The 13012-nt window shown below is 45.0% G+C and overlaps 1 protein-coding gene across 1 annotated transcript in view; it reads right to left on the minus strand.

Annotated features, from left to right (window-relative positions):
• Positions 1 to 6369, minus strand: part of DST (dystonin) — a 389172-nt gene extending 382803 nt beyond the window's left edge. The window contains exons 1-2 of the mRNA XM_056856095.1: positions 6189 to 6369; positions 5454 to 5488 (exon numbers count right to left, since the gene is read on the minus strand). Of these exons, the coding sequence (XP_056712073.1) occupies positions 5454 to 5488; positions 6189 to 6369 (216 nt within the window). The remainder of the gene's footprint in view (positions 1 to 5453; positions 5489 to 6188) is intronic.
• Positions 6370 to 13012: the final 6643 nt, after the last annotated feature.

The following is a 13012-nucleotide window of genomic DNA, read 5'->3' on the forward strand; positions in this document are numbered from 1 at the left end:
AAGACTGGTGTTGTGTTGTTGCTGAGTTTACCCCAATATTGCCTCCCTAGGGTTGCCAACTTCCAGGTACTGGGGAAAAGTATAAAATTCTAAGAGACTGATAAGTTATTGAACGTGATAAGCCTATAAAATATATTTTTGTATTGCATCACATTGTACTCATAGTTATTTTTATAAGTTTCCTTTAATAGTTTTGTATGTATGTAATATTTTCACTGTTGTCACTAAATTCACTGGCTTATAGAATAAGAGTTTGTGTGACATTTACAGAGCCTTTACTATACTTTCCCCCAGCTTGACGTTTATAGTAAACGTGCCTTTTTGTTCCAACTTCCAGGTACTAGCTGGAGATCTCCTGTTATTACAAATGATCTCCAGCCGATAGAAATCAGTTCTCCTGGAGAAAATGGCTGCTTTGGCAATTGGACTCTATGGCATTGAAGTCCCTCCCCTCCTCAAACCCACCCTCCTCAGGCTCCGCCTCAAAAACCTCCCACCAGTGGCGAAGAGGGACCTAGCAACCCTGTGCCTGACCCAGCTGATGAAATTTTCCTCAAAGTATAGCTGCATTGTGGCAACTCAGTCACCAAGGAGATAGTCTCCACATCATTACAGCGGTTATTATCTGCTAATTTAGTTTTACACTACTGCATACATTTCATAGCTGTATGAAGACAGCTGGCTTCATCTGCATTTTTTCCTTTGAAAATCTGTTCCCCTGGGCACATAGGGAAGCCAAGACTCGCTGAGAGTCAACTGGACATTGTGGCTCCTCAATGCCTAAGGCAATACTCCTACAGGCAGCTTAAATCTCACTGAAGTCAATGATCTTTAGGCACCCAGGGTTGCAGCATTATAGCCTAAGGCTGCAGTCTTCTAACAGCTTACATTTCATGAGGATGGGACTTGTGCAGCAATTCTGAATATCAGCCTATATACTTCAATATGAAAACTAGATATCAAACAAAATTACAGTCAGGGCCATTCTGTACAAAAAGAGTTCATGACAATAAAATGACTAGATGACTTCTTTAGCTGATATTTGGGAACTATAGGCTAAAGCTTTGATTCTAGGCTTTTTACCTGGGAGTCAATTTCATTCTAAGGAGCAAGATGCCTGCCACACTGGCTGCAAAGTACACTTAGTTGTCTAAAAGGACCAGCGCACACAGTCTGCCCCTAGTCAGCAACTAGGGTTGCCAAATGGTCTGGAGAAAAATGTCCTGTCCCTTTAATAAGAACCTCAACAGGATGATCCAGGTGATGTTATTTACCTCCATGCCATGAAAAACTGTAGCCTCCTATTTCCATATATTATGCTGTTATTAAAGGGACAGGACATTTTTCTCCTGACTGGCTGGCAATCTTGTCAGTGACTAGTTTCCCTGAAGGGAAAGCCTGCACTCCATAAAGTAGATGTCAGCATGTTCTGTTGCTATACATGTCATTTCCTCTATTTCCTTTATTTCTGGGCTAACAACTGAAGAGATACTCCTCAGATATGCCTCAGGGGTCTAAAGTCATTAAGTCATCTTTTACAGTCACCTAGAATAACCAAGTGGATTTGGTCTTCCACTGATGAAATTTTTTGCAAGTGCTCACAATGTGACTCATCCCCATTCTGTTAAGAATATATGGGCTTTTACGCATTCGCATCTAACTTCCTGTTTTTGGGGGGCGGGGTTCAGTTCTGCACGTATTTTGCTGTCTCTAGTGGTCAATTTGATATAACACCAATTTTTATTAAGCGCAAAAAGCTGCCGATTTAAACTGCAGGGAGAAACACTTCATTTAAAGCTGTGTGATGTTGAATCGAACATCAGAGAGAGCAAAACACGTGCAGAATTGGAAACTCCCCCCTGAAGAAACAGGAAGTTAGACGCGAAGAAACTGAGAATGCATAAAAGCCCCTTGTTCCTGAAATACTGCTAGGCAAACACAGTGGCCCACAACAGAGGGTGACTTTGGGCCAGTTACTCTCTCACACTCTAACCTCCTTCATTGTGAATTGACATGTCTAATAATGGGGAGAACTATGTACACCACCATGAGCTCTTTGGATTAAGAGCAGGATAAAATATAATTAATAAATAACTGACCCACCCATCATATGGATGAAAGGCCACATGATGTAGCAACCTGGATGAACAAGTCTGGAGCGGGTCAGTGACTAGATGAAAGGCCACTTAGGAATCCTAAGAAAGCCCCCTTGATACATGGTGGAAGAATGGAATATAAATATAGCAAATTCCAGAGGGGTATCCATGATGGTCTCTTGCAACAAAATGAGCAAAGAATCTCAAAACACCATAAAGATGAACCAATGCATTGTGCCATATACTGTTGTGGACTGGTGTGTTTGAACATTTGCTTGGCATGCAGAAGGTCCCAGGTTCAATCCCCGGCATCTTCAGTTAAAGGGACTGGGCAAGTAGGTGATGTGAAAGACCACTTCCTGAGACTCTGGAGAGCCGCTGTCAGTCTGAGTAGACAATACTGACTTTGAGGGACCGAGGGTCTGATTCAGTATAAGGCAGCTTCATGTGTGCATGAAGAAGTGCAACACAGAAGAACTGTGTTTCCCCCCAAAAAAATTACTTTTGATATTTAAATTCTAGACTTCTTCCATGATATATTCAATGTAGATTTGCCAGCCAGTTACCTTCATGTATTTAAACGGTTTGTCAATACTTAAATTTCTCAAGTTGGGCCATAACTTGAGTTGACCCCACAAATGTTCCGTAAAAGCCACTTCACTACTGTTTGTGACTAATGTTCCTATTTCATACTTGTGATCCTCAGTATGCTTTTGTGGAAGTATATGCCACTAAAAGGAATGGGGATGGGCTATAGGCTTCATTTTTATTGTGACAGAGCTCATATCATTCAACATGTGCCAATAATTTTGTGATTTTTGACACTTACTATTTGGGGATGACACTAATGTATGGCCATTATACGTAATACAACAAGTCATGTTACAAATTATAGTTCAGCAGATGAATAACTAAAGCTCAAAGTCAGTAAGTTATTTCCTATGCCACACATACATATGGGGTCTATGATTACAAAATTACTTTAAATCTAAAAACAGCAGGCCACAGTATTAGTAAAGAATTGGTTTTGAATTTTTTCACTCAAAGATTTTTCTAAGTGGTACTCAACTATTCAAGGACTCAACAATATTTAAAAATAATGTTATGCACATTTCAAAGTCTAGCAATTAAACATTCAATAGACGTTAGAAGTTACAAATGTGGATTCCAGTGTAATTAAGTTCTTTGGAGATAAAGCAAAATCTATTACTGATGTAATCATAAACACTAGTAATATTATAATTCATGGTCTATAGATTGTCTCATCCCGCAAAAGAATATGAAATAATAATTCAAATTCTAAGCAAGTTTGCTTGAAAGTAAATCCTACTGAGTGCAATGGGACTTATAAGTAAATGTGAATCAGATTCCAGCCTTAATATATAATCCTCATTTATAACAAATTGCAATGGGAAGTTTTACTAAAAGTATATTACCACTGAGAAGCAAAATATTAATAAGTAGAGGAGGTTAATAAAGTAGTATAAAGACTTCCATATTGTATGTTACACTTCAACCTTAAACTACCTACTGATGACTAGCCCTGTTTAACTCAATAGCAGTACTTCAAATTAAGGACAACATTTAGCCAGTTAAACATTCTAAAGTTCCACAAATCTCAATGGGAGAAATTTCTTTGAGTGCTTAACTCTCCCACTGATATTATTGGGTACAAAAGTGCTTAACTTTAGCTGAATTAAAATATTGTCGAAGGCTTTCACGGTCAGAGTTCATTGGTTCTTGTAGGTTATCCGGGCTGTGTAACCGTGGTCTTGGAATTTTCTTTCCTGACGTTTCGCCAGCAACTGTGGCAGGCATCTTCAGAGGAGTAACACTGAAGGACAGTCAGGAAAGAAAATTCCAAGACCACGGTTACACAGCCCGGATAACCTACAAGAACCATTTAGCTGAATTGTTCCTGCATAAACAGATCCTATACATGTCTACTCAGGAATTAATTTCATTCAGTTGAATGAGACTTCTTCCCAAGTAAGTATGCCTAAGATTGCATTTTAAGTGTTTAAAAATGCAATAAAACATAGATGTTTTCTCAGAAATAAGTGCCACTGATTTCAATGGGGCTTACTCTCAAGTAAACATAGGCCTACAGCAGAACTTAGCTCTGAGTAAACATGTACAGGATTGTGCTACATGACAACCAGATATTAAAACTAATAATATTTAGTAGTAATAATGCTGATAATATACAGAATCTATTAATTATTGCAGAGGAAATGTTAAATGAAGGTTCAACCAAGCTTTGAAGCATAGAGAGCAGTAATTTTAATAAGAAAAGAGTTATTTGATGAACATTTTAATTTTCCAGTGGGATTTGGCTACTATTTCAAGGGAGAATCAATTGTCCTTGAACATGAGCAACAAGAGAGGCAGCTCTATAAAGATGTCCCTCTAAATAGGATCTCAGTAAATTGCTTTGAAAGGATGTTCTTAATGTACAAATGCAAAAAAAGTCAGTCTAGCAGAAAAAAATTATTAAGTGCCAGAAGCATTAAATAACCTTGAGCAGTTGAGAGAAGATTGGATATATACAGGACCCAGAGAATGTCTGAGTAGTGAGTGAATGTAGAAGACAGAATATGGTATAGTGCTGTCCTATGTTCCTTGTTAGCAGAAGCAACTTTTTGTGATCTGGATGATAGAGGGAAAGATGGGAGGCCCTTGTTCTATAGTTCTATCAGTGCAGCAGTTGAAAATGGAGTATTAATCCTCACTCCCATAGACAACACTGATTCACTAAAGTAATATTGTTAATGCCACTATTATTTAGGTTTTCATATGAAGTCTGTAACTTAAAACTGTAGAATTGTGAAAGGTGGCTGATGACTGACCACCAAGCATCTGAAGTCAACTCTATGGTTCCTTAACATTATTAATAATAGTTGTATTTAATTCCTTGTAAAACAAAGAGATATTCTTACGCACACACAAAACTCGAAGATGAATTGGGCTAATGGGATATTTGACCATATCAGTACAACAGTGTATTAAATTTAGTAAGATCTGAACACATGAAGCTGCCTTATACTGAATCAGACCCTCGGTCCATCACAGTCAGTATTGTCTACTCAGGCTGGCAGCGGCTCTCCAGGGTCTCAAGCAGAGGTCTTTCACATCCACCTACTTGCCTAGTCTCTTTAACTAGAGATGCCAGGGATTGAACCTGGGACCTTCTGTGTGCCAAGCAGATGCTCTACCACTGAGCCACAGCCCTTCCCCTATGCAATACTTTTTTAAATGGTGCCTAGTACTCTTAATAGAAAAATAAACGCTTTCAGTAATTTGTACTTTGGTAACAAAACTTGTTCTGACCTTGAGATTGCGTGCTAAATAAATTACCTCGGAACGAAAGTGGTGGGATCTCATTACAGCATCTGGAAGGGAAAGGTGGGGGGGGAAAGTCAGGACTGCATCAGTCAGTGTTTTCAGAGACATTTCAAGTTCTGCTGGCTGGGTGCTTTAAAAGATCCATACACTCCCTTGAGTGATGTGAAAGCCCGCCCCCCTGCCCTAAGCGGAGCAAGCCGCAGCAGCCAACCTGGATATATTTAATTCATCCCCTCGAAGTTGCTGGGAAAGTTCTGGTGCACTTGAGCAACCCAGGGGGAGGCAATGGGTTTCCCTTGCTAGCAGCTGAACGATTCCATTCCGGGACGGGGTCGAGACCAGGCTGCCGCAGGCTCTGCTTCTCTTCACAACCCCTCTCCCAAACATCCTTACCAGAAAGGCCATCTGCCTCCAGCAGAAAGCCCATCCTGCCTTGGCCGGGCGACGGGGGATTCCCTTGCAGCTCCCCCCACCCCCCATTCCCTTGCAAGTCTCTCAGGGCGCCTTCACCCATACCAAATAACGCACTTTCCATCCACTTTTAGTCCACTTTAGCCCCCGTGCAGAGTTTTGAGGATTCAGATGGGGGAGATGTGCCTCTGGGGAGAGGCAACCCCAAGGCGAAAACCTCCCCGGGCGTAAATGACTGGATTCAGTGAAGCCCAGCTCCCGGGTGCCTTGGCGCCCCCTCCGGCCGGTGGGGCAGCGCCCTCCGCCCTCGGGCCAGGCGAGCCCCGCGCCGCTTACCTCGGCTCCTGGAGCGCCCGGAGAAGACGGAGCGGATGGGATGCCTCCCTTTCTGGAGCCGGCGGTGCCAGCAGCAGAAGAACAGGATGGTGGCCACGGTGCCCAGCAGCAGCAGCAGCAAGAAGAGGGCGCACTGGATGCTGTAAGGGCGCAGCAGCACCAGGAAAGCGGCGGCGATCATGGCCGAGGGAGCTGCCCCCCGGGGGTCGGGGCGGACGGGCGGCCGGCCAGGCGAGCCCGGCAGAGGGGCGCCGCGGACGGGCAGCTGGCCCGGGGAGCAGGAGCACGAGCAGCAGCAGGAGCCTGCCCCGGCGGCCCTGCTGGGATGCGGGCTGCAGCCCCGACGCAGCGCCCGCAGCCGTGCCGGCGATTCCGGCGCGAGGGACGCTCAGCCCATGACTCAGCAGGCGGCGGCACCGGCGGCGGGGGGGGGCTCTCCCCCCACCCCTTCCTTTTTTTTGCACGCGCGCGCACAGAGAGGAGAGCTGGAGCCACTGCGGAGGGATCAGCAGCAGCGGCAGCGCCTAAGCTGCAGTCCTGCCCGGAGACAGGGGCCATGGGCTCGGGGAAGGTTTTGCCTCTCTAGATGCCCATTGCCCCCCATCCGGATTCTCCAAACTCTGCACGGGGCTGATGGTTGGGTTTGGAGAAGAGATGTCTCCATGGCGAGGGCGAGGGCAGCCCGCCGCAGCGCGTTCAGCCCGCCTGCCGCCTTGCGCCTCCAGCATTGCCGCGGCGCCCTGGAGCGGGCACGTCGCCCATCAGGAAAGCGGCTCGCTTTTGGGGGGGGGCTTTTGGGGGGGGGGTTGGCCGCCTGGTGGGTGACGACGTCGAGTTGCTGCAGAGCGAAAATGGCTGCTGGGAGCTGCGAGCGCAGGGATGGTCCGCAGGAGGAGGAGGAGGAGGGAGCAAGGGAAGCAGGCCGAGGATCGTCGTTGCCCTGTCCAGAGAGGCACCCTTTCCCATTAAAAAAATAATAATTAAAAAAAACCCACGAAAAACCCAAGCTGGCTTGGGGACGGAAGCACAGCTCTGCAGACGCACCATCCCTTCCCTCTCCAGGGTTGCAGTTCACTTCAAGGCCGTTTATGCACGGGGAGGTTTTGCCTTGGTTCTTGTAGGTTATCCGGGCTGTGTGACCGTGGTCTTGGTATTTTCTTTCCTAACGTTTCGCCAGCAGCTGTGGCCGGCATCCTCAGAGGAGTGACACTGAAGGACAGTGTCCTTCAGTGTCACTCCTCTGAAGATGCCTGCCACAGTGTCCTTCAGTGTCACTCCTCTGAAGATGCCTGCCACAGCTGCGGGCGAAACGTCAGGAAAGAAAATACCAAGACCACAGTCACACAGCCCGGATAACCTACAAGAACCAATGAACTCTGACCGTGAAAGCCTTCGACAAGATTTTGCCTTGGATTTGGTGCTCTCTAGATGCACATTGCCCTGACCTGGATGGCCCAGGCTAGCCTGATCTCATCAGATCTCAGAAGCTAAGCAGGGTCAGCCCTGGTTAGTATTTGGATGGGAGACCACCAAGGAATATCAGGGTTGCTGGGCAGAGGAAGGCACTGGCAAACCACCTCTGTTAGTCTCTTGCCATGAAAACCCCCAAAGGGGTCGCCATAAGTCGGCTGCGACTTGACGGCACTTTACATTTTCCCCATCCGAATTCTCAGAACTCTACATGGGGGCTTATTTTTGAGAATTTGGGTGGGGGAAACTTACATCTAGACAGCGGCAACACCCAAGGCAAAACCTCCCCATGCGTAAAGGGCCTTCGTTGTGGATTAGAGGCTGTGTTTCTCTTTCCCCTGCGAATCCTGCTGCTCTGGAGAAGGAGGCCTAGACTCGAGGAAGCAAAGGTGAAGAACCAGGCCGACCCCTTCTCGCTTCCTCTCCTCCTGCCTCCGGCCCCCACCTCCTCTCCTGCTCCCTCATGTGCAGCGAATGGTAAAACGGAGCGTAAGGCTTGCCTGACACACATCTGACTCTTGCACGTGTTGACAGATAGGCCTTTCCTTGAAAGAGAACAAACGCGTTTTGGCCATCGAGCTGGTTTTAAAACCAGAAAAGAGCGCCACTGCGCTCCTCAACCTGCTTGATCTACAGATGGGAACGTTATTCTCAAAATGTTTTTGAGATCAGTTCCTGCATCGATCAAAAAAAATGGCCATTTTTGCTGCTCTCTCTGTTGTTTTACACTCCACAGATTGATCTGCAAAGCTGCCTTTCAAGGGTAAAGGCAGGAAATAGAATTCAGGATCCTCACCAAGGTCGTGTTATATAGTGAAACGTTGCTAGTGTAAAGCAGCTTTTATAGCAGGCCCTGATACAGAATATGGCAGAGTTTACTACACACTTGCTGATAAAAGTATGTTACTTTCATGTTTAGTCTATAAATGCACAAACTAGGCAACAATAATAGACGTGTTACGCATTACACTGCACTCTCTTTCAGTACCAAATTCCAGAGCCCTAGCCCTTTTCTTGGTTTAAACATGACCTTGGGCAGTTCATGGGAGGGAGGGCATCTTGGCCATCTTTTAGGCATGGAGTAGGGGTCACTGGGTGTGTGTGGGGGAGGTCGTTGTGAGTTTCCTGCATTGTGTAGGGGGTTGGACTAGATGACCCTGGTGGTCCCCTCCAACTCTATGATTCTATTCTATGATAACAATGGGGCAGAAGCGCCTACTCATATGTCTATGCATGTGCTCATCTATCTCCCTCAGTTATTACATGTGCAATGTTAGCACACCAGAGGCAAATGCGCAAATGTGCACATAACCATTTTGCATATGTATCAGAAGGGTCAATTGGAAGTAGAGCCAGGAGGACCACTTGGCCCTCAAGCTCAAAGGGGTCCTCAAATTGATGGTGGTGGAAAGTGCCAACTTATGGCGACCCCACAGGGCAGGGGTATCAAACATATGGCCCAGAGGCCGGCTTCAGCCCCTTGAGAGCGCTTATCCGGCCAGCTGAGGCAGCCACCCCCCCTTACGATCTGGGCTAGCGAGCCCGCAGTGAGATTGCCAGCCAAGGCAGTCACAGTCACAAACACACACCTGCTTGTGATCTGGGCTGGCAAGCCTTCAGCAAGATTGCTAGCCGAGGCAGCCACCCCCACTCTCGATCTGGGCTGGCGAGCCTGCTGCGGGCTCATCAGCTGAAGCAGCCACCCTCCCAATCCCGAGGTGTCAATGATTTTAAAAAAACTTAAATAAAAGAAAAGACTGTAAGAGTGTTATTGTGTTAAGCATGTTGGTATTTTAAGTAAAAAAATAAAGCAACCAATAATATAATTAATTGGCTTTGCCTGTGTCTTCTATGAAGTGTGTACCTCCGGTACCTGGCATTAAATATTATGGTACACATGGCCTGTCCCAACAAAGTGACATTTATGTCATATCTGACTCTCGTAACAAATGAGTTCGACACTCCTGCTGTAGGGTTTTCAAAGCAAGAGACTAACAGAGGTGGTTTGCTATTGCTTTCCTTTGCGTAGCAACCCTGGACTTCCTTGGTGGCTTCCCATCCAAGTATTAACCCAGGCCATCCTTAGTTTCTGAGATCTGATGAGATCCAGGTAGCCTGGGCCATCTAGGCCAGGGCCCCAAATTAGATACTTGTATTTTGGCATCTGTATGATTATCCCAGTTTGGCCTGAGCTCATGAAGGCTTGGGAGCTTGTGAAGGCTTGGGAGCTAGGCAGGGTTTTCATGGTCAGTACTTGGATAAGAGACCATCAAGGAAGACTGTGGTTGCTATGCAGAGGGAGGCAATGGCAAACCACCTCTGCTCATCTCATGCCTAGAACATCCTGTGGAAGGGGGCACCATGAGTTGGTTGCAACTTGATGCCATGTTCTTATTTTTTGGCATTGCTAAATTTCACAGCTTGGTTTTATGTGCAAAAATGTGTTGACATTTTTTATTTTTATTATGGCTAGAGGTCTCAGAAGCTGGAAGTGGCTCGGGCCTCACTGGGCCTCTGAAACGGACCATTTAACAGCCCAGTTTAAATGAGATTCTGGTCACGTGTGAAGCCATATGAGTAAGTTCCTCTGTCCCACCCACATCACAGTTTAATTAAGTCTGAGTCTTCTAAAGGAACAATAAAAAGTCTTGTGGCAACAGAGATTTATTGTGGCATTAACCTTCGTGTACCTCACCTAATGCTCTAGTCCGTGGAAGTTTATACTATAATAAATCTCTAGTCAAATTGTCACAAGTCTTCTTTTTGTTTTATTTCCCTGTAGTGTAATGCAATGTGCAACATCTCTTGGGTATCACCTGTGTAGAAACTAAATGGGTCAGGTATGATGAAGTGTGCATGATGCAGTTATCCTTTCCAAATAGTTTCTTAACCAAAAATATATTGTGCAAATTACAGACTCCCCTCTACTTTTTGGAACGGTAACAAATGGTAATCTTACACCATGACCTACAGATAGATATGCTTTCCACAGTTTGATCTTTGAATATAACATCTTAAACCTGATGAAGAGTGGGCTCAAAAACTTGTACAATGATTTGTGTCCGTTTGGTTTGTCCTAATAAAAGGTATTCCATGGATTTCACTCTTCTTTTTGGAACAAAATGTAATACACAAATGATTCCTTTAAGAGCGCAATCCTGAAGGGGGGGGTCGATCTGCAGCGGCTGACAGTGGTGGAACCGTGCCGCCTCCTCAGATTAAAGGAAAAGGGGGGAAAGGCCACCAAAAAAGGTGGTGCAGCCCCGCCACTTCTCAAGGGGGCGTTCCCAGGGCGAAAGGGCTATGGAATAGCTGCCTAAAGGCAGCTATTCCCCAGGAATGGCCCCCTACATTGGTGTGGGCTTTCCCTTCTGGGATAGCCCTGCTGGTGGGGCTGCGTTGGCGGCAGGGCTGGTGGTGCCCAGACGCTGGCGTTTTACCCCACGCTGGCATAGGTGCCACCTTATTCCGTGATAAGGTGGCACCTACGTTGGTGCAGGGTCATGCTGGCTCCAAAGGAGTCCCCCCCCCCGCTTCAGGAATGGGGTGGTTGTCTACTTAATTGCTACCTTGTAATTAGATGTTTACTGATGTAATAGCCACAATACTCAGGAAAACATTTTGAAACTCTTCAGTAATAATAAAATGTGTTTCATGACACTAATCAAATCATAGTCTAGTTGTGCTTTTATTCCGATTGGAACAAAGCAAATATGGGTTGTGTTTATGCAGCAGAGAAAATGCATTTGCAATAGGGAACTCCTGAGTTATAAAAATCAGTAAGGGAACAATTAGACATGATTTACTAAATAAATGTGGTTTAAAATGTTCCATGGGACTCAGTAAATGTTACGTTTTATGCTTCACCTCCCAGATGTTTGTTAGCTGAACTTATTTTATTCCATGTAAGTGATAGCAAATGTGCAGCCTGATCCTGTGTATTCTTGCTGTGAAGCAAATATTATAATATTTGGTTGAACTTACTGCCAAGATACTGTGCATTAATTTGTAGTTTGTCAGCTCAGTCCTGTGCATGCTTATTTAAAAAGTACTATTTTGGTCAGTGGAGGTGCATGGGGTTGCAGCTGTAATTTCTCAATGTTTTCCATAAAGCGGTTGTAATTTAACCTTGTCTATTGCAATAGGATTACATTCTAAATAGAGTATTGTGTAATTTACATTAAGCTGTCAATGCTTTGGTTCCCAACAGATGCAGCAACAGTGCATTGCATGATGTGATAAGTGAAATGCTCCTGAATTCCGCAGGATACTGCAGTCACTCACCGTTGGTGCATGCAGGTTACTCAGAGATTGTTAATAGGATTTTCATTACTGCAAGGTGAGGCAGATTATGTGTGCCTCCTGTGTTCGTTCTCCCCTGCTGCAGTGCATTGCTGCAACATATTGCAGTATCGAGAAACTTCTCAGCGTCTCTCTTTTGACATTAACGTATAGCAAAATGAGGGGCTGTAGAAGATTTAGCATGTCAGTGATACTTATGATAAATCCTCAGGAAGATGAGCTTTGTCCAATACCACACATTCACCTCCCCTTTAACAAGTACAGAGGGAATGGAAGAAAATGGCTATCACTAACCATTTTTTATTTATTTAGAAGACAGCACATCTGAATGTGCACAATTCCCATTGACTTTAGCAGGAATATTATGAGGATATGATGAAACAATTCATTTTAGGATTTTTGAACACTGTATTTAGTATCGTCGAAGGCTTTCACGGTCAGAGTTCATCGGTTCTTGTAGGTTATCCGGGCTGTGTGACCGTGGTCTTGGTATTTTCTTTCCTGACGTTTCGCCAGCAGCTGTGGCTGGCATCTTCAGAGGAGTACCACTGAAGGACAGTGTCTCTCAGTGTCAAGTTTGTAGGAAGAGTAATATATAGTCAGAAGGTGGTTAGGTTTGAGCTGAGTCACTGTCCTGCAAAGTATTAAAGGTTAACATTAACATACCACACCCTCATTAGCACATTATCTTGATACTTACAGGACAATGATTAGCACATTACCATTAATACTTTGCAGGACAATGACTCAGCTCAAACCTAACCCCCTTCTGACTATATATTACTCTTCCTACACACTTGACACTGAGAGACACTGTCCTTCAGTGGTACTCCTCTGAAGATGCCGGCCACAGCTGCTGGCGAAATGTCAGGAAAGAAAATACCAAGACCACGGTCACACAGCCCATATAACCTACAAGGACTGTATTTAGTGGTTATAGATTGCACCCTTTGGCTCTAAACCTGTGCCCATCTAGAAATGCTTGATTTCTGGGATCTTTAAGTGTGTGTAAAAACTATTGCTGTGGATTGCAGGACTGTGATGACCCATAG

The sequence above is a fragment of the Euleptes europaea genome, chromosome 10, assembly GCF_029931775.1.
Source record: "Euleptes europaea isolate rEulEur1 chromosome 10, rEulEur1.hap1, whole genome shotgun sequence".
Lineage (NCBI taxonomy): Eukaryota > Metazoa > Chordata > Lepidosauria > Squamata > Sphaerodactylidae > Euleptes > Euleptes europaea.